The following is a 22,277-nucleotide window of genomic DNA, read 5'->3' as shown; positions in this document are numbered from 1 at the left end:
AAGACAATGTTCTCCAGGGGCTCCTAGACCATGGCCAAAATGGACTGGAGACAGTTCACAGGCCACTGCAGGGTCCACAGCTGGGACCAAGATGCCTCTTACCTGATGCATGACGGGGCAAGACTCCTTTCAGGTCCCTTGGCATATGGTGCTGGATCCCATACCTCCCACAAAGGCATGTTTGTTTGTGGATGGATGCTGAATTGTTCTTGTTGAGGGAGGAATACCATGATGGATGTCTTTTTCAGGCATGTTGTTGATGTCATTTCTCTTTAATTTCTTCTAAGGACAGTCATATGTCTGTTTTCACAACTCAAGAATGGGAAAATTTTAATTGGGTCATGACAGAATATAGAAGTCACTTCTTTGCCCTCACCATGGCATAGAAGATGTACCCATTTACTGGCTTCACCACTTAGGTTCACCAGTGGCTGGGCCTCTCCTCCAAGTTTTGCACTATTATTAACAGAGATATTTCATGACAAACAGTTGTTCACCAAAAGTAAAGTTGTCAATGAGTATGCATGTGATACAGATCTTGATAATCAATTCAAAACAGCTGCACAAATAATAGATTTACAGTTGATACAAGGGAAAATAATAAAATTGAGAAAAAAGAGCAGTTAAGTTTAAAATGCAATCTGTCAAAGATCTTAAAAGCTTTATTTTGAATAGTTTAGGACCTTCACTGATGTTTTCGCAAGGCAGGTCAATGCTATATGCCAGCGATGGCAGACCAACAAGCTGGATGATTTGATGTATAACGATAATTTGTTTGGTCTACATTGTGTTTTACATTTAAATAGTTTTTAACATGAAACTTAGGCCTTTCATCTTCCATGGGAAAAATAGGTGATTGGTTAACACTGGCTTGGTGTTCTTATGTGGTAACAGAAAGGAGACAATAAAGGAAAGCTGACTTTTTATTTAGTTAGTTTTAATAGAAATAACACATTACATTAGTTTCAGTTGTACAACATAATGATTCAATATATGTAAAGTGAAATAATCACCACAATACGTCTAGTTAGCTTCTGTCACCACATATAGTTAAAACAATACTTTTTGTGTGATGAGGACTTTGAAGGTTTACTCTCTTAGCAACTTTCAAATATGCAATACATTATTAACTACACTCCCATGTTGTACAGCATATCCTCATGACTTATTTTATAACTGAAAGTTCGTACCTTTTGACCCCCTGGAGCTGCCCCTTTTAGTCATGAGCAAGTGCTGGATGAGCTTTCCCAGGTCTTCCTGACCTGTGTAGTCTTCTCATGGATTCCACCGGGCCCCTGGAGACATTTGAGTCCGTGTTCCTGAATTTTTGGTGGGGTGTTCTAGTAGCAAAGGGCTTGCTGCCAGCTTTCTCTCAGACCCTTCATTTTCCCGTTTTTGAAGAAATTCTACCGTTTAATTTATACATTTGACTTAAGCCTTCGATACTTCGATACGAAATGCAAATGTCCCTGACAAGGGAAATAACCATAGCTTTATTATTAGTCATTAACCCTTGAATATGAAAGTCCATTTGTTTCCAAGCTAGTGTAGATGGCGAAGGAGAGTACACAGAATATAAGGGTACCAGAATCTAGGAGGAAATGTCCAGGGACCATCACAAAGGAGGGAGAGGGGCACGGACATTGAATGTGACAAGTGGTGAACTTGGTGTTTGCCGTTGCCCTCTTAACGTCCCCTGGGGCTGGCCTTTATTATTAACATGTGATTCAGATATATTGGATAACCAGTAGCAAAGTATCTGAAACAAGTGTCAGCAGGACGAAGTGGGGCAGACTAGGGGAAATGCTATGCGGTGGAAAACATGCTGTGGGAGAGAATATTGGTGAAAGAATTCCATGGCTCTGCAGAAAGTTGTTGGACCAAGAGGAATGCCGTTCTAAAAACAAGAAGAGACTGATATGGCACTTCTGGTAGAATCACCGTGTTTCCCTCACAGACATAAACACAACAGAAGCAGGAAGGAATTAATTTATCCCAAATGAAGGTATCTTCCTTCTGGTTCATTCTCTAATCTGTATGCTCATGATTTTGAAATCCTTCTCAAATTGAATCAGTTTGCAGTTGTATCAGACCAGTTATAGGTTGAGTTGTTAGAAATTTGTGCTTAGGAAAGTTAGTTTATTCCAGTGCTTATTAACTTTTTTGAAACTATGGTCCATTAGGATCATATTACTTCCATTACTTAAATCTGATTTAACCTAAAGAGACACAATGTGAAGAGTCGTGGCCAAAATAGATAATGCCTGTATATGTGTGGAATTAAGCTAAAACCTTTTTCCACTTTCAAATAAATGAATAGGATTATGTTCCCCACAGATGGTATTTCAATCCCTTGCGTGGGATCCATTACAATAGTCTATTTCAACATAAACTTTTTTTTCTGTATAAGTCATTCACTTTGTAGAGGAAAAGCTTAGTAGAACATTGCATTGTGAGTTTTAGTATTAGTATTTCCTCAAATAACTTTCTTAGGAGGGTCTAAAGCCAATACCTTCATAAGTATTTGGAGAACCCATCTATCAATGACAACACTCTCTTACTGAAATTTCAAAGTATTTTAGAGTTAGCTCAGATTTTTTTTTTTTTTTTAAATTTTGCCCTCTTTTGTATATGAGAAATCTCTTTGCCCCTCCCTGGAAGTTCTCACACGTAGTTTTCTGTTTGTTTGTTTGTTTGTTTGTTTTAATAGCTTTACTGATGTAACACTGACATAAAATAACCATGGAAATTTAAATGTACAATTTGATAGATATGGCGTATGTACAACCATGAAACCATCACCTCAGTTATGATAGCGAACCTGTTCATCACATACAAGCTTCTTTTCACACTCCTGTGTGATTCCTCCCCTCCATCTCCTACCTGGCCCCCTTTTTCTGCAGGTAACCACTGATTTGCTTTCTGTCACTCCAGGTTAGTTGTATTTTCTAGAGCTTTATGTAAATAGAATCATACAGTATGTTCTCTTTTATGCCTGATCTCTTTCATTCAGAATAATCATTTTGTAATTTATCCATTTTGTCTGGATCATTAGTTCATTCCTTTTTCATTGCTGAGTAGTATTCTAGTATATGAATATAGCACAATTTATTTATCCTTTCATGTGTTTATAGACATTTGGATTGTTTCCAGCTTTTGGTAATTACAAATTAAGCTGCTCTGACAACTCCTGTACAAGTCTTTGTATGGACATATGCTTTTATTTCTCTCGTGTAATAACTAGGATTAGAATGGCTAAATTATTTGGTACATGTACACAAGTGTTTAGAGATGCTTTTTTGTAATATCCAAACAGGAAACAATCCAAATATCCATGAATGTTTTTTGGAAACTGCCAAACATTTTCAAAGTAGTTGTCCATTTTAATTCTTGCTTAACAATGTATGCACATATTTCAGATCATACACATGATACAGTCTTTTTAATTTCAGTCATTTGAATAGATATGTAGTATTATCTTATTATAGTTTTAATTTGCACTCTTCTGGTGACTGATGTCATTAAACATCTTTTCATGAGCTTATTTGCCATTAGTACATCTTTTTTGGTGAAGTGCTCAAATTTTTTGCCCATTTCTTGTAATTGAGCTTCTTCTTTTACTTTTAAATTTAGTGTTCTTTACATATTCTGGATACGAGTTCTTGATCAGGTAATATTTTTTGAAAATATTTCTTCCATTCTGTTACTTATCTTTTCATTCTCTTGGTGTATTTTGAAGAGCAGAAGTTTTTAATTTTGATGGACAAATTTATTAATTTCTTCTTTCGCGGACTATGTTTTTGGTGAGGATCTAAGAAATCTTCCAAATTCAAAGCCACAAAGGTTTTTCTCCTATGTTTTCTTCTATAGGCTTTATACTTTTTAGGTTTTACATTTAGGTCTATGATTCATTTTGAGTTAATTTTTGGTATATGGTATGAGATTATATATCTACATTTATTTATTTACATGTGGATATTCAATTCTTCACTGAATTGCCTTTGTCAAAAGATAATTGTCAATTTATTTATAGATTTATTTCTGGAATCTCTACTATGTTTCATTGACCTATTTTTCTATATGTATACCAATATCACACTTTCTTGGTTACATAGCTTTATTAGTCTTTAAACGAAGTGACATTGGTCCTCCAACTTTGTATTTCTTTTTCAAAGTTGTTTTAGCTATTGTATGTATTTTGCATTTATATATAAATTTTTAAAATCAGCTTATCAATTTCTACCAAAAAAATCTGCTGCAGTTTTGATTGGTATTGTATTGAATCCATATATCTGTTGGGAGGGAAATTGATATCTTAACAATACGGAGTCATCTGACTCATTAGCAAAGTCTGTCTCTCTAGAGAGAATATATATATCCTGCTGTTGTTGGGTGGAGTATTCCATTAGTAGGTCAAATTGTTTGATAATTTTATTCAGTTCTTTAATTTCTCTCAGCAATGTTTTTAGTTCTTAATGTATACGTCTTTCACCTTTTTGGTTAGATTTATCCCTTAGTATTTCATATTTTTGGTGGCTTTAAATGGCTTTAAAGTGTTCAATTTCTGATTGTTCACTGCTAGTATATAGAACTGTAATCAAAATTTTTATATTGGTTTTTATCAAAAACTTTGTTAAACTCTCATTTTTTTGTAGATCTCATCATACTACATACATGCATATATTTATGTAATTTGTAAAGGTAGTTTTGCTTCTTTGATCCCAATCTGGATGGTTTTTATTTCTTTTTTCTTGCCTTATTACACTTGCTAGAACTTCTAGTACAATACTGGATAGAAATTATAGGAAATTTTCTTGTTCCTAATCTTAGGGGGAAAGCATTCGTTCTTTTAAACGATTGGGTATAATATTTGTAGTAGGTTTTTCATATTTGCCCTTTATCACGGTGAGGAAGCTCCTTTTGGTTCTAGTTTGTAGAGAATTTTTATCAGGAATGGATGTTGGATTTTGCCAAATGCTTTTCTGGCATTTTTTGAGATCATAATGTTTTGCTATTATGGATATATATTTTTTTTAAATTTAGGAACTGATGTCTTCCAAAGAGGAAGTGTGTTAGGAATCATGTTTAGCTGCAATAGATATCTGAAAAACATAAACATATACACACTTGGGGTTTATTATTTTTATGTAATGAGAAGTGGGTGGTATACGGCATTCATTAATTCATGCAAGGGATTCAGAGCAGTGTCCTATGATTCTCTGGGCCCTTCTCTCAGATCGCCTGATAGCATTTGCAGATTCAGTCATTTTGTCCACACACCAGGCATCAGGAAGGAGAAAGAGAAGAGAGATGTCACTTACCAATTAAATCTGTCCTCTTACACTGTTTTCCACATGGACACTTCAATCCAGAAAGAGGGCTGGAAAATGTAATTTATTGCTGGTCACATTATTGTCCTTGGTGAAAGTTGGATTCTGTTAATAAGGGTGGAGGGAAGAATACACATTTGTTGTACAATTAGCAATGTCTGCCGAAGACACTGCTAGTAATTGTTCTTAGTACTTACCCTTAAGAGTGGAGGGACAGGAACTTTAGATCTGGATTTTTCCCCCATTACATTTACTAAGTGTAAATTTGTAGGCTCCCAGTGTTCTTTCACCCTCTATGACTGATCAGCCATTCATGCAGGTTTCATATATGAACCACTGGTGGCTATGGGGCAAGAGCTTCTGATCCCAAGCAGTGGGTTATGCAACTTCGGGGATGGGATAGAAGGAGAATGGAGTATGAGGCAGCTGTTGTTGGCCACTCTTTCCTGCAACTTTATGACAAAGGTGTCCACTTTTTCAGTTCAGAGTTTCTCTCTTTCATGAGACCCACCTTGATCTCACTCCAGTTGGAATTAATTGCTTTCTTTCAGCAACTTAAAAAAAATCTACTCTATTTTTTTAAGACAGCTCTATTGGGGTATAATACATATACCATACATGTCTATCATTTAAAGTGTACAATTCAGTGGTTGTTTATCTATTCACAGAGTTGTGTGAAGATCACACAATTTTAGAACATTCCATCACCTCAAAAAAAAAAACGCTGTATCATTAGCCATCACCCCACATTCACCCCTAATCCCTTCCAGCCCTGGACAACCACTAATACCCTTTCTGTCTCTGTAGATTGGCCTATATAGACATTTCATGTAAATGGAATCCTTAAACGTGCTCTCATAGTGTATTGTTATTACCCTGTTATTACTTCTGTGATTACCCCTGCATTTTGCTCTGTGTTTATTGGGTTTGAGGGGCCCATATGCTACTTCCTCTGCAGACTAAGAGTTCCTGATTTACCATCTTTGTATCACAGTAGTGCCTAGCGATGTGTCTGCTATTTCAGTGAATATTAAATGGAAAGAAAAGAGAATTCCCTTCCCTTTTATAAGCAAACACAATAGGGTAGGCTGCAATATAATGTTTGGCGAACATGAAAACAAAATTATTCCTGTCCGTACTTGAACACTGTAGTAGCAATTAGATTTTGTGAAGACTTTGCATATAACTGGCATCAAACATAAATATGGAGTGGATAAAGTTTATCTTGGAAGTCCATCCTTAGCGTTCTCTCTCTTCCTCATTTCACTTCTAACTTCTAACTCCTAACCATCTAGTACACCTGCCCTAGTTTCTGACCCAACACAACCTTTACCACCTTTTCACCCCTGCCCCCTCCCATTAAAACTCATCATAAGTTTTGTTCTACTGGGAGTCAGGCACCAGGGTTTAATCCTACTTTTGCCTCTGACACCAGCTATAAATACTGGGAAAATCATTCCATTTTTCAAGTTTCAGTTTCCTTGTCTGAAAAATCTGGGGGTGATATTCAGTAGAGATACCTTTAATTCTAAAAATCTATGTTCCTTAATAGCAACTCAGAATAAATGAGCAAAAACAAGATTTGTGACTTATGCTCTTTATTTATAAGAGCAGAACAAAAGGAAATTCTGAGGGAAGATGGATTAGTTGGAAGGTTTGTGTTTCTATTGAACAGTTATTTTCAGGAGATGCTTTACTCGTAGAAACATTTTTTCAACTTAATTTAAATGAATTGATTATATTATATCCTTTAGGACAACAGTAGCTACCGTGTTTAGAGAGAGATATAATTGATTTATAAAGGAATCTTTGTCTGCTCACTCCTATTTTCACTTTTTTCCCATACTGGGTATAAATCAGAAGGGAAATGTACGTGGCAGAAGAGAAAACTATTGAGTATAGTTAGTAGCTCTCAGTATTAAAGCCACGTATTTTAAAGTGAAAGGAATGAGGTCCATGGCACTGGTAATGGGATTTAAATGGATTTAGGAACTAAGGCTGACAGAGGAGCATAATTAGAAAAGATTCCAGGGTCACCATGTCAGTCCTCACCTGTTTTTCAGGCAGACAGGCTGTCCAGAGCTTTCACTTCAAAAAAAGGGCATACTCTTCTCATCAGTGTCTCTTACTATCTAGCTCTTGAGGGCAGAGAGGCTTTGGCTGCTCCTTGGAACTTGATGTGTCTACAGCAGTATACTTATTGTTTTGTATATTCAGCTTACATCTGGTCTCCAAAAGAGTCTACTGAAAACTTTTCTTAAAGAGAGATGTGAGAAACAAATCATATTGGACATGCCATCTTTGCTAGCTAGCTTTTCCTGGTTTAAACTGCCGTTTTAAAAATAAGAAGAAAGGACATGAACAGGAAACAAAATGACTGCTGTCATTGCTGTGAGAGCCACACTGATGAGGGGTCTTTCGCATCTGTCCTTGAAATCTGAGCTGTTGAACATTTGCTAAGGAGAAACTCTGTTCCTTTTCTCTTTTCTAGTTCACTTTGGGATTTTCTGCAGGTCAAATTCATGTCTTTAGCCTTCCTGGGTTTCTCACGTAGAGTTTTCGTCATGGAAGCTCAACAGTAGGTGGCATCTGAGGCTTAAAGAGGAAAGACAAGGGCTGGGGTGGGGCTCCAGCTCAGCTGATCCTAGAGAGAGAGTCTATGTCTATCAGCACATATAAGGTCTGACAATTAAGTTTGCTAACTTGTAGCAACGATGTTGCTAACCTTTTTTGATATCAGAGGGATTATTCATTATGAATTTGTACCAACTAGACAAGCAGTTAACCAAGTTTACTATTTGGAAGTGCTGAAAAGTCTGCCTGAAAAAGATGAAAACGACCTGAGCTTTTCACCAACAATTCATGGCTCTTGCATCACGACAATGCACCAGCTCACAGGGCACTGTCTGTGAGGGAGTTTTTAGCCAGTAAACAAATAACTATATTGGAACACCCTCCCTACTCACCTGATCTGGCCCCCAATGACTGCTTTCTGTACCTGAAGATAAAGGAAATATTGAAAGGAAGCCATTTTGATGACATTTGGGACATCAAGGGTAATATGACAACAGCTCTTATGGCCATTCCAGAAAAAGTTTCAAAATTGCTTTGAAGGGTGGACTAGGCGCTGGCATCGGTGCATAGCTTCCCAAGGGGAGTATTTCGAAGGTGACTGTAGTGATATTCAGCAATGAGGTGTGTAGCACGTTTTCTAAAATGAGTTCGTGAACTTGTCAGACCACGTATGCCATAGTTTTCCTGCCACTTGGTGAGTTGAGACATCAGAGAACTAGGAGAGTTTTACAGCTTATTCCGTTCTCTTCTTTTGGCTCCTTTTCTTTGCTCCTGTGGGTCTTACTGGTAATTGGTGAAGGCTGTTGCTAAAGTGGAAAGTACAGAGCTGGTGGGATAAGTCTATGGAGCAGAGATGGCAGTTATGTGACAGAGTCTAATGCTGTTTATAGATTCTGCACCATGGCAATAGAATTTCGTGTTCTTACCTTTTAGAATTTATGCCAACAATATTTCCCATGATTTAGATCATTATTTGACTGTAGGCTTCAATACTCAGAGGTAATTCCATTGCCTTTAGCTTTAATTAAGAAAAAATCATTAGCAAAGCAGAAGTCCCTCTTCTAATTCCTAATTAACTTACAGACAAATTTGTTTTCTGCTGTTTATTCACGTTTTGCCTCCAACTTTGGCCAAATGTTAGTTAGTTCAAAATTTTCATAAAAATATTCTAGAGCTTAAAATTACCATCATAGGATTCTTTTTGAATCTATTATAATTGACTGGAGTTCTTGATGTTCATTTCATAAAACACAAAGTTTATAACATCAGGAATCAACCATGAGAGAGAGAGCATCTGTATGATTATTCAGCAGTCTCAAAGCATTCTGAAGGATATCTCCTCTAAATTTTACACTTAGAAATTTACTTAATATCTTTTTTTTTGGAATTAACAAAACAAGAGCAACAAAAAAACAATTGATTGGAACCCAAGAATATGCAATTCTGATTCTTAATCCTCTTGAATGCATGTTTAACATATGCATTTCTTTACCCATTTTGATATTGGAGGAAAGGTGCTAGGCTTGCCTGCTCCATCTTACCTTTCTTCCTAGTTGATTCAGGTGGGTACAATGGAAATCGTTTGGGGTCACTCTGGGATTAAGAGCCAACACAACTACAGCTAAAGCCAAAGTTTAATATGCAGCCTCTATGGTGACTATGAATATTAAAGACATAGTTTTGGGGGAGAGAAAGATGAGTGGTAAAAGAATGTAAAAGGAACATAAGGAATGAAAACAAATGAAAATATACAGAAGAAGGGAGAGTACCAAATTGAGACCTACATATAGAACACCCCCAAATTCCTTCTTTTATTGTCACCCAATCACAGGTAGATATGAAACCCTAGGTGGCTCTGATCCAATCCCTTGTCCGGGGAACCCAGAGATTTTCAAATTTTCAAATGGTAGAATTGATTCTTTTGTCAGAAGGAATCTTATATAATGCACGAGATATAAAAACAAAGTAGTGGCATTTTATTCAATTTATTTAAACTAAAAAATAAAACAGTTTATACCCATTTCTCCTATCCTTCTACCCACACCTCTAGCAACCACAAATCTGTTCTCTGTATCGTGAACTTGGGTTTGCTCTTTTAAGAATCTACATATAAGAGAGATCGTATGGTATTTGTCTTTTTCTGCCTGACTTATTTCACTTAGCATAATGCCCTTGAGACCTATAACCATCTTGTCACTAATGACATTTCGTTCTTTTTTATGGCTGAATAATATTTCATTGTCTATATATACCACAGTTTCTTTATTCAGTCATAGTCACCCACTGATGGACCCTTAGGTTATTTGTATTATTATAAATAATGCTACAGTGAACATAGGGGTGCATATATCCTTTCAAATTAGTGTTCTTGTTTTCTTTAGGTGAATACCCGAAATGGGGTTGCTGGGTTATATGGTATTTCTAGTTTTAATCTTTTGAGGAAACTCCAAACTGTTTTCCATAGTGACTACACCAATTTACTTTCCCACCAGCAGTGCACAAGAGTTCCCTTTTCTCTACATCCTCACCAACAATTATTTCTTTTTGATGATAGCCATTTGAACAGGTGCGAAGTGATACCTTATTGTGGCTTTGATTTGTATTTCCCTCATGATTAATGATGTCAAGCATTTTTTTCTGTCAAGGCCATCAGTCTGTCTTCTAAAGCAGTAGTTTATTAATATAAAAGTATAAGTTAACATTTATAACATTTCCTTAGTATAAAATTAATTGGTGAGAATAAAACTCTTTTAAATAAACATAGAATTTGAAATTCGAGGATATGGGTGACACTTTTTTTCATCAACCACCATATTCAGTTTCTGTGTTTTCTTTTAAATACACACTATCAGAAAACTTGTTTCATATTAAAGGTAAATAGTATCTGATTTTTAAAACTTCTGGAGACATACAACCGTATTTTAAATAGTTTTAGTATGTTGAAAGAGTAGAATTGATAAATTGGGATCGGAAGACTGATCACTAACAATATGTTGTAAACAGAGATGTCATCAGTACATAAGACAACTGAGTAAAAGCACTTTCATTTTTATATATTTACAGTGGGCATCAGCTCACCTCACTTACAGACACCTCACTGCCTGTAAGGCAGGAGTGTCCTGTGTGCACATCCTACCATGTAACATGGTGCGGTACAGAACTGCACAACAGTTAGACCTGAGCCTTCTGTGTCATTTAATTTATCTTCGCATACTCCACTTATAGTAGTTTGCAGGCTCGTGTGCACATATCTATATTTTAAAGAGTGAACAGTACAGAGCTATGAGCTTATAAATGAACGACACATCTGTAATATCCAACACTGGCATAATCGTGGCAGGAGACACTGAACCCTGAGGTTGGCACAGACTGACTTAACCTGGCAGTATGTCAACATATTGTAGGACTAGTGTGTTCATATGTTAGAGGCATAGTTTGCTTTTAATTGCAATTAGATATGTAATAGTCTGAATCAAACAGACTAAGCATCTCCTTCAAACTGTAGTGTCAAAATCTCTATTCTGGACCAAAGTCCCAAGCTCATCTAGCCTGGCACCCCTCACCAAAATGCCTGGGTGCTAAAGAATGATTCTGATGATGGAAATGAGCCTGCATTTCCTGAAATTTATGGTCTATTTTGTTATGGTGTCCTCTACCTTTTAGTTTTTGTAATAAATTTGTATTTTTCATTAATGTATTCCCACCTAATTCTCAGAATCAAGTTTTAAAATCTTAGTTTGATTTTTTCTCTCTCTCTCTCAGTCTCCTCTCTCTCTCTCCCCCCAAAGCTATTACTCCAAACACTACACTCAAACAGGTCTCATTTCCATTTGTTTTTCTTTCTGCCTTTTGTTTTTCCTTTCTCTTCCCCTAAAGTGCCTTTCTCTTTTCTCTTCATTTCTAATTTCCTTCGACAAAGAATTTAGAAGTGATTATCATTTTCGGTCCAGCAATAAATATAATGTATATACACACACCAATGTACAAATCACATAAAAATAGTTAATGACATGGAAAGATTTTCCTATTATTTTAAGTAGGAAGGCAAATTGAAAAATATTATGATTATGTTTTGTTTTATTTCTTTGAGGAGAAAAATATATAGGAAAAAAATTCCTGAAGGTTCTACATACACAAAAATGTTACTAGTCGGTAGAACTGGGGATGAGATTTATTTTGCTTACTGTTTTTTTTTTATATTTGGACAATTGACCTGTTTTGCTTTTGTAATAAGACATGAATTAATAAAACGTATCTCTAAAGCATAGTACATCTTAACCCATCTTTATATAAATTTTTGGAATACCTTAATCAAAACTCTTCCAAGTTGTTCTCACAATTACTCACATATCCAGGTATTTTAAAAAATGTTTAATTAATGTAAGTGGCACTAAGGTCAAAATTAATGCTCAGAACCGCATATTTTTGAGATCCCTTTCTTTCAGCCCAACGAAATTTGCTTTAGAAATCAGCAGATTACCCAATCCAGTCACGTTGGCAAAGATACTCCTCACCTCTATGGGTTGGGTCTCACCTAAGATATTTACTAATGAAAGACGAAATTGAGATTTACTCTTAAACACCTGAGTAACATTTTGTGTATATTCTCCTCAAATAGAACAAGGGCATCTAATTCTGCCATGTCATAGTTGTGAATAACATGTGCACAAAGAAATTTGACTGTTGTTTCTAGTGAAGCTGTTATATAAAGGGGATATACCTCTCGGTCTGCTCAGTCGGCCCGGACTTCTGATATTTTGCTTTGTGGTTTGTTTCTGCATTCACATGCGCATAGGCTTCTCCCGAAACAAAGAGGATATATTTGGTAGTCCCTGATAATTTTTTAAAAAGTGGATTAGGCAATTTTCCTTGAAACTTCTTTCCTAATTCAGCGTGAAGTCGAATTAAATAGTAGAAACGAAGGAATTTATTTGGAGAAATCAAAATAAGAAGAGGAATTGTTTGGTTACACCACAGTCTGTCAGAGGGCCGAGGAATGGATTGAAGAAAATTATCAAGCATGCATGTTGTTTTTAAGTGATACTTGAGACTGGGATGTGAAACAGCTGTGTTGTTGGGGTTTTTTTCTCGTGCCAACTCTCCTCATTTGATTGATTTTCTCCCTGACAGCCCACTGTGCTGACAAATGTGTCCATGGCCGCTGCATTGCTCCAAACACCTGTCAGTGTGAGCCTGGCTGGGGTGGGACCAACTGCTCGAGTGGTAAGTTTCCAGCTGCTGGTGTCTATCTGGGGATGTTTGTGCCGTATGGGCCTCCTTGTCTGCAGATTACCGTGAGCCATGGGTTTCCCTTTTCATCCCTATGCTGTGGATTCCAGACCCATCTCCTTAACAGTTTCTTTTACATCTGTGAATGTATCATATACAGAACTGTTTTTCTAACTGAGTATAAAGAAATGTACTTGGAAAGGAGATTCCAATAATCTGATGCTGATACTTCTGTAAATACAAATGCATTTTCCAGAGTAGAGCAGTGGTGGTAACACAGCTATTGTATTCTAACTTGTGTTTTAATTTGTTGAGTTGCCTATGATACTGTCTTGGTGATTAAAATTTACCACCTGTTGGTTTAAACGGAGAAGTAAAATTGATATTTTTCAATGCTTAGCATAGTTATCTCTGCATTCTGAGATGCAAATAATGAATACTCGCGGAGATAACTTTCGGGAGAAACATTGGTAATAAATGAAAATTCATGAACAGTTTGGTATGAAATTAAACATAATATAGTATGTAATCTGTCTGTTATGTTAGAATTATAATTCTAAAATAATTATATTTTGGACTATAAGAGGGTTGCACTTAAAATCTTGTATTCTTTACTATGAGTATTAAATGATGTAATGCAATGTAATAAATACAGTTACTTTTCTAAATTTCACAGTTGAAAGTTAAGTTTTCTGGCTCACTTGTTGCGAGTGTAAATGCGTATACTTTCTGTTCCTTTATACTTCTATTTGCCTTGAGAAATGTGGGAGGGAATCAAAGTACAATTAAATTATAATGCATGAACCATTATGTTTAGAGAAAGGAAATAATAGTTTTAAAAATTAGCTGACTTTCAGGATAGCACAAATTTGTCCTCATCGCTGCAAAATAATATTCTGAAACTAGTCCAAAAGGACTTCAAGCCATCTAGATAAGCTGGCTTTAAGAAGTTTTACTTCCTTACATTTGGAATCAGGAGATGACTCTTTATCTGGTTAGAACTACTTGTTTTAGAGTTGTGATCTCTTGACTGTCCCTAAAACAGCATCTCCAGGGGTAGTACTGTGCTGTCTGTGCACAGACATCCTGTGTGAGAGTCTTTTTATTGTATCTTAGAGAGAGAGAGAGAGAGAGAGAGAGAGAGAGAGAGAGAGAGAGAGAGAGACACTGAGAGGTTTCCAATTCCAGTGGGTAAATGTCTTGCAGCGTTTTGTTTTGCTTCTGTTGGAGATTGAGACGAGAGCGGGCATTTTGTTCACATGCTGTTGAGGCAAAAGATTTGGGATGTGGGATTTGGCTCCTGTCCATTTTTCTGGCCGACTGACCGCAAATGCGATGTGGCTTTCATTAACTTTTCCAGCTTAAAAATCAGTTGTGCCTACACATTTTGAGGGAAAAAAAATACATTATTATATAAACTGGTGGGAAAGAGAAGAGTGGATGTAGTCGTCGTTTGAAAATTAGATTTGTTACTATTTCCAGGGCAAGAAAGCTGTGGAGTAATTTCAGTTGTATTCATACTTTGTCTCAGAAGAACTGCAGCCTATCTTGAGCTAAGAGATCAGACACAAGAGTGTTTGTGTAAACAAAAGAAAAGCCTACATGGGTTTCAGTCTCTCTAGAATTTATTTAGGTCTTCTAGAAAATAAACTGTTGCTTTATTTTGAAGTTTAAGCCTTAGATCTAGAAAAATATAAGCTGCTTTGTTTTAGAGTATATGGAGTTTTGAATGAAGCCTTTAGAATACTGAGAAAACATGCTCTTTCAACTCTGGAAGATGGTATTGAGGCAACTTCTAGTTTATTCTCTATAACTCATGTTTTGGCTTACTTATGATGAACAAAAGCATAAATAAATATGGCCAGATATCTGAAGTTTTCAAAGATGTTCTGAGAAAAACCTTTCTGACACGTTTTGGAAGCACATCAGAAAATGCTGTTTTGAATTCCAGCACTGGGTCTCGTTACCGGGGTTTTGTCTGTGGTAGTTACTCCACTATCTCTCGTTAGGAGTTGTGTAATTTAGTTACTATTGGCCAGATAATTCTTGAAATTATTATTTCAAGGAATATTATTTCATGAAATAAAATGCATGTTCTAGAAATCTACTGAGTAGCCGAGTTAGAATGGCCTGATTTTCAAGGATTCAATTTCTATATCCCCTCTTTCCAGATTAGTTTTATCCTTATATTTGATGATACAAGTTAGATCCATAAAATTATTGCTTTGATAATCAGATTAGTTCTTTGTATCAGGCAGTGTCCAATCAGGAGACAGAAACCACAATAATTGTTTTTTCAAGAAAACCTTTTATTCTGAAACAATTTTAGATTTCTAGAAAAGTTGCAAAGATAGTAGAGCATTCCCATATACCCACATCCAGGTTTTCCCCTTGTTAACATCGTACCAGTAGTTTGCCGTACTGAGAAATGGACATTAGTACATTGCTATGAAATAAACTCCAAACTTTAATTTGTATTTCATCAGCTTTTCTATTAATGTCTTCTTTCTGTTCCAGGATCCAATCCAGGGCACCACACTGCATTCCATTGTCATGTCTCCCCTGTCTTGTCTGGTCTGTGACAATTTCACAGTCATTGTTTTTCATAACCTTGACAGTCTCAAGGAGAACTGGCCAGGTGACCTATAGAATGTCCCCCAGTCTCTGTTTGGCTGATGTTCTTCTCATGATGAGACTAGGGTTATGGGTTTTGAAAAGAATACCACAGAGTTGAAGTCCCCTTCTCATTACATCATATCAGGGGTATCGTGACATTCATATGATGGCATAATGATGTCATCACTTCGTTAACCTTCATCACATGCTGATGTGTATGTAGTGTTGGCCAAGTTTCTCCACAAAAAGTTACTTTTTCCCTTTCCCTACTCTGTTCTTTGGAAAGCAAGTCACTAAGTCCCGTTTTTCCTTAAACATCAGTTTAAGGAAAACTGATGTTTTTCCTTAAAAATCCAGTTTTTCCTTAAAAATCAGGATCAATTATTCCAGGCAAAGGAGTAACTCCTTTTATTTACAATAAGAGCCTAAAATGACCAGATGGCAATAAATTGATAACTGTTGCACAGACTTGTCTCTCTGTAGCTTCTTTCCTTCAAAATATCCATGGGAGATTAAGGAATTAACAGAAAGTTTCACATGTACAGGTTTACGAAGGCTTCCCTTGGAGATTTAATCTGTTTACCTTGTCAGTGGAAGGAAGGATTCCAATATGTGATATATGGTTAGTGTTTCTGGGTCTCAATGTATTCTCTGTATAAAAAACCAGGGTGTCAGAGAACTAACTGTACAAAGGTGGTTCCCCTGGAGTGAAATCATGGTTTATTTGACCAGATTCAGACATATTGCTTCTTTTTAAATTGGATTAAATTATTTTTTTCAAAAAAGCACACACGTTTTATTTTTATTGGCATCCTAATTTATACCCTACCCTATATGACATTAATCTATTTTACCTCCATCTCTCCTCCTTCCTCTATTCCTCTCTCTCTCTCTCTCTCTCTCTCTCTCTCTCTCTCTCTCTCTCTCTCTCTCTGTCTCTCTGTTTTCTCCCTTCCACCCATCAATTTCTCTGTCTGGTCATCAACTCTCTATTCCTCTTCCTCCCGCAGTGTATGACAAACAACTCCTGGAGGGCAGGGGCTGTGTGTTGTTAATCTCTTTAGCCTCTTGAAGCACAGTAGATGTTTGTTTCATTTAATTAGATTGAATGTACTGTATGATTCTGAGAAGACCATTCAGGTGTTCATGATGCAAACTTTCACTGAGTAATTACTGTGTGCACAGCATTGCGTTGGGTACTAGGGATGAGGAAGCACACGTGGGACAAGCTCAGCCTTTGAGCAAAGTAGACAGCAGTGTGACTGTCCTATCCTGGGAAAGAGAATAGCCTCACTAGAAGAGGTGGATTGAGGAAGCTAAAAATGGAAGTTGGTGAAGTAGCGAGAGGTTTTCTGGGTGGACAAGAAGGGCCTAATGTGTTGCTATGGGGTACGGCGTACTGAAAAGATGATAAAATACAGACTATTCCAGAAACTTAGCTGAGAAGCCAACGAGAAGGAGCCAAGAGGGAGTTAGTAAAAGACAAATGTAGGTTTAAGAGAAAGTTTTGTGTTTATTTGCTTTTGTTTGTATTTTAAGGTGAAAAAAGACTTGGAGGCTGAAGGGTGGTGAAAGAAAAGAGGGAGAGGCTGGAGACTCAGTTGAGAGAGAGGATCATTTAACTGAGGGAACAAGGCTCCTGAGAAGATAGCTGGGGGCTGGCATGGATCCCCAGAAATGATGAGCAGGAAGAAGTACTTTGCATTCCCAGCAGAATGCAGAGGAAAGAGTGGCTGGCAAGGATGGCAGCAGGCTTCTGGAATCGGGGTGCTTGTGGGCCAAGGGAAAGAGAATCCAAGGGAGTTCATATTTGATTACCTTTCTTCTCTTGGTAAACCGGGAGGAGAGACAACCAGCTGATACTAAGGGGAGCAGAAGCTGGGTCGTGTTGATGAGGATGACAGCAGTTCTCCTTTAAAAGTGAGCACTTAGTATGTGCCAAGCATCGTTGTAAGGACTTTACGAGAATGATGTTTAATGCTCACAACAGACAGTGAGATGGTTACAATTCTTCTTATCTTACAGATCAGGGAATGGCAACGCAGAAAAATTAAATGACTTTCCCAAGTCTAGTAAATGGCGGAGACAGACTCTCACCTCATTCAGAGCCAGGAACTCGACCCCAAGGGTATGGTGCCTCCTGAAGTTGGAAAGGAGATTTAGCGAAAGTGACCAGGGACACTGAGGGCAGTGAGAGCAGGAAGCCGAGTCTGACAACAGCAGACAAATATTAAAATAAATTTCCTGGGAGATGTTGAGGGCACACTGACATTAGAGATGATGAATTTAAAATGACATCAATTTGGTTGGACTCATTTGTAATATTTAGAATGTTGGGCCAGATTGTGTTTACAATCCCTTCCAAGCCTGTGATTCGATGAGTGCTTTACTCTAACAAACACATATATGCAATCCCTGAGACCTTCTTTTTGTGTGGCAAACCCTTTAAAACTTTTGTAAGAGTAGCAAGAACACATCAGTTCTCTCAACCTATCTAATCCTATTTATGATTTTCTAAACGTCTGTAGAGAAGTTTATTTCTCCTCTGGTTATAGGGCATATCCAAAAAAATGTGGGGAAGCCCTAAATCAACCAGCAGCCCACAAATAAGTTTCAAATGCCCTTTTCCGAGGCTTTTGACGTTAGGACCAAAGAGAAGCACCAGTGGAAATGCGTTTTAGTTTAGAAAATCCAAACTGGGGTTTATTTAGTCACCAATAGCATTTCTTTTTAAATGTAGTTGGAAGTAGTGAAAGTATGCCTTGGAGGCAAGACTAGCTCAAACATTTTCAGAGACCACGTTAGGAGCACTGAAACCTTTTATATTAAAGCTCACACGCTGTGTAGCACGGAGTAAGTAATAAGACTTTGCCTGCAGGATATTCGAGTCAGGGAATGCATTTGAAGGATAATACAAGCCAGAAATTGTAAGGCACAAAAAGCTGACTTATTCCCCAGAAAGGCTTGTTGTAAAGGTCTATTGACTGGACACAAAAGTTGGATCGATGTTGTCTGGGGAGAGAAGTCACTCAAAGCCCTGTCCTCTGTGCAAGCCATTCACGTACCCATGGCTCTGTCAGAATTACTTTAGAAATCAGGTTGATGGAGCAGCAAGAATAAGAGTAGATGACTGGGGTTCCCTGGCAGGACATGGGTGATGGGTGAGAAGGACTGAGCTCGGAATGGTTCATCACAACTGCCTGGAAGTAATTTCACTGATGGACTTGCCCCAATATTTTGATAGGTTACAAACAGAAACTGCTGGTTTTGCCTTTCTGAAGGAATCTCAAATCTGGGTGGTTCCTTGTTACTCTCTAGAGGGGCAGAGAGCCTCCTTCACATCCCACCCCAACCCCATGTTGGAGTAGAACCACAGTAGCCCTTGTTGCTTTCCTTTCTGTGCTGTTTCGGAGTCCCACTTTCCTTATGCTTAAAATAAGGATAAGAGTATCTACTTCCTATGCTAGTGAGGATTAAATGACATAATACCTGTTTAGTGCTCAGCACTGTGCCTGGCAGCGCAATAATGCCTCAGCACTTACTTGCATATTCTTGTGTGACAAACTTGGCTTCCCCCAGACTTCATATCACTCCAGTCTTTGAACTGGGCAATGGGTGGGGCGGCTGTCTGTGGACATCTCATTTCATCCTGCAGGCCAGCAGGAGCCTCTCTCTGTTCCCTGTCGCTTGCCAGGAGGCTCCCCACACAGCCCTGGTACAGTTTGTGTGTGTGTGGCCGTGTGTGTGTGTTACTCCCAACCTCCGACCATGGCTGTCTGTCCTTACCAGATGAATTTGTGTCGGGTTTATATTCCTTCTGGCATACTGAGACATGACATTTATGTTACACATGCTAATGAAGTCACGTGCTGTAGCTCTAAAGACAAGGCTGGGCTGTCATGTTATTTAACTCCATTCCCCATCATTTACTGATTTTTTTTGGTTGTTGTTTTTGTAACTTTTTTGGTTTGCTTTGTGTAATATCCCCCCACATCCGTTTATCAGCTCATCTCGATTCAATCTCAGCATATAACAAAAGCAACCTTTTCTCACTATGTCTACCACTGTCACGCAAATCCAAGCCACCATCCTCTTTTAATTGGTGATCACAATAGTCTCCTTGCTGGTTCATCTCCTCAGACCCCACTGAAATCAGTCCTCTCTAGTGGGACCAGAGCAACCTGTAAAAATGCATTTCAGAGCAAGCTGTTCCCCTCCTCAAAACTCCCCTGTATTTCCCTTTATAATTAGAATACACTCAATAGCCCTCACCTTGACCTACCAATCCCTGTTGGATTTGTCCCACCCTACCTCCCTGAACTCTGGTCATCCCACTGCTGCTGTGGGTATCTCACGGCTCAGCCTCTGCCTTCCTTTCTTGGAGCCCAATAGTTTTCTTGCTGCCTTTGCACTTGATATTTCCTCTGCCTGGAAGACTCATCTCCCTGGATCTTTACATGATCTTTACATTGATCTTCTTTAGGTCAAGTTGGTTTCAGTCTAAGTGCTCCCAGCACGAGAGGCTTTTCTTGCCCTCCATGTATGGTGTTCCCCCATTACTCTCTACCACATTTCCCTGTTAACTTTTTTATGGCACTATTTAAATTTTATTTATTTATTTATTTATATCTCTCTTCCCCTCCAGCATGTAAGCCCCATGAAAACATGGATTTTTGTCTGTTTATTCACTGCTGTTTAGCTCATTTATTCACCTCACATCCAGCACAGTGCTGGGTACACACAAAGGTGCTCAGTAAATATTTGTGGAAGGCAGGAATGAAGGCATAAGTGTTCCAGGAGCAGTAATGCATATTAACAAATGAGATACAAGAGATGAGTGAGACTCTGCCACTTCTTTCGAAGTCCTTTCAGTTTAATAGAAGAACTGGAAGCACATACAGAAATAGATAAGCAAAGTATCAGGAAAAGTTAAGAGAAAGCGGTAAAAGGTCTCGTAGAGAAAGGACGTGGCCTAAAGTCTTTCCTTTGGTGGCGTTCAGGGGACTCAGGCTCCTGTGGCTTCAGCATTCACCTTGTCTATGTGCCATGTAAGCTCATTCATCCTTGATAACTTAGCCGAAGATTCCTTGCCCATAAACTGGCCTCTGTAATGAAAGTGTAGAAAGCAGGCAAGAGGCACTGGATGAACTCAGGAAGATGTGGATGTAGGAGCTCCTCCCCTCAAAAGAGGAAACGTTGTAGTATAAGCATCAAAATGATCATGCACATGGGATTGTGACTTCTGAAATGGTGGCCCCAAGACTAAGAAAGGTTTTGCAAGTCAGCCTTCATTTGAGTGGGGAATGCTTAACCATCTGCCATCTAAACTCTCACATTACTTCTCATGGTGGAAATTTTGTATGACAATATAGAGCTTAGCTGTTAATTTGTACCAACGTGGTGTGTGAACAGGAAGAAATGAAGCAAAGAAATTCAGGCCGCCAGTTATTTCAAATCACATAGCAACTATTTTCTGACAGCAATAATGTGTTCCCTGGCCGTTCTGCTTAGAGTGAAATAAAGATAGTGTATGTATCAGGTGGTCCTGTAGCTTCACTTGTTACCTTACCTGTAAAATGGGGTAGGCTAACGCCTGATTTTTGTAGAAATATGTACATCTCATCTTTTGGAGTTATGTTGTTATAATAATTGCCTGAAATTAAGTGCTTTGGTTTAGTTTATAGTCCGATTCATTTGAAATACTATGTTGGAAGAGAGCTCTGTGGATCCCGTGGAGTACCAGAAAGATGAGTAAGTGATTTTAGAGCAAATTAAGCCATAAATATCACTGGAGACAAAACTGAAGCTATCCAACTTCGGGCACATCATGGGAAAGCAGGGTTCTTTAGAAAAGACAATAATGCTGTGAAAAATGGAAGGCAGCAGGAAAAGAGGAAGCCCAAATACGCGATGGATTAACAGAAGCCGTAGGCTGAGTCTACCGGAGCTGAGCAGGGCTGTGAGGACAGGACATTTTGGGCATCCCTCATTCACAGAGTTATCAGGAGTCAGAGCCAACACAGCGGCACATGACACACACGTCTTTCATGACTATGTGTGGTTTCTTATTGTTTGTGGTTGTGTCAAAGAATTTTTTTTAAATACTTGAAAATTTCCTCAGTGCAAATAAGAAAAAAAAAAAAATCACAGTTTTTCCTTCTTTAGTCCAAATACCTTTTAATTCATTAAAAACCTAGCTGACATTTTAAAGTTTGAACATCTGCATCTGAGTGCTGGAGCACATTAATCGTATTTGACATGTATTAAACTAATACAGGGTAGAAAGTAGTAACACTATGAAGACTATTCCAATAAATAGTAGAGATTATAAGACCCTCACTCTTAGACCACAAATGAATGGTATCATCTAAAAATTCTGTGAAAACCTAATAGTTTTACTACTCACTACTGTTCCACATGAGTAGTAGAAGTAACTTCCAAAGAAAGTTTAAATTTTAATGAAATTGATTTGAACTTGATATTAGTTATAAGTGCGAATTTGTGTTCATATAGTAAAGAAAAGCAGCC

At 37.8% G+C, this 22,277-nt stretch overlaps 1 protein-coding gene across 3 annotated transcripts in view; it reads left to right on the top strand.

Annotated features, from left to right (window-relative positions):
• Nucleotides 1–22,277, top strand: part of MEGF10 (multiple EGF like domains 10) — a 157,379-nt gene that overhangs the window by 62,303 nt on the left and 72,799 nt on the right. For all 3 annotated transcript variants that reach the window (XM_081052977.1, XM_081052976.1, XM_081052975.1), the window contains one exon: nt 13,035–13,127. In XM_081052977.1, coding sequence (XP_080909103.1) covers nt 13,035–13,127 — 93 coding nt within the window. The remainder of the gene's footprint in view (nt 1–13,034; nt 13,128–22,277) is intronic.

Source organism: Rhinolophus hipposideros (genome assembly GCF_964194185.1).
Source record: "Rhinolophus hipposideros genome assembly, chromosome: 7".
Classification (NCBI taxonomy): Eukaryota; Metazoa; Chordata; class Mammalia; order Chiroptera; family Rhinolophidae; genus Rhinolophus; species Rhinolophus hipposideros.
Note: the sequence above shows the minus strand (reverse complement) of the source record. Positions and strands in the feature narration are given on the sequence as shown.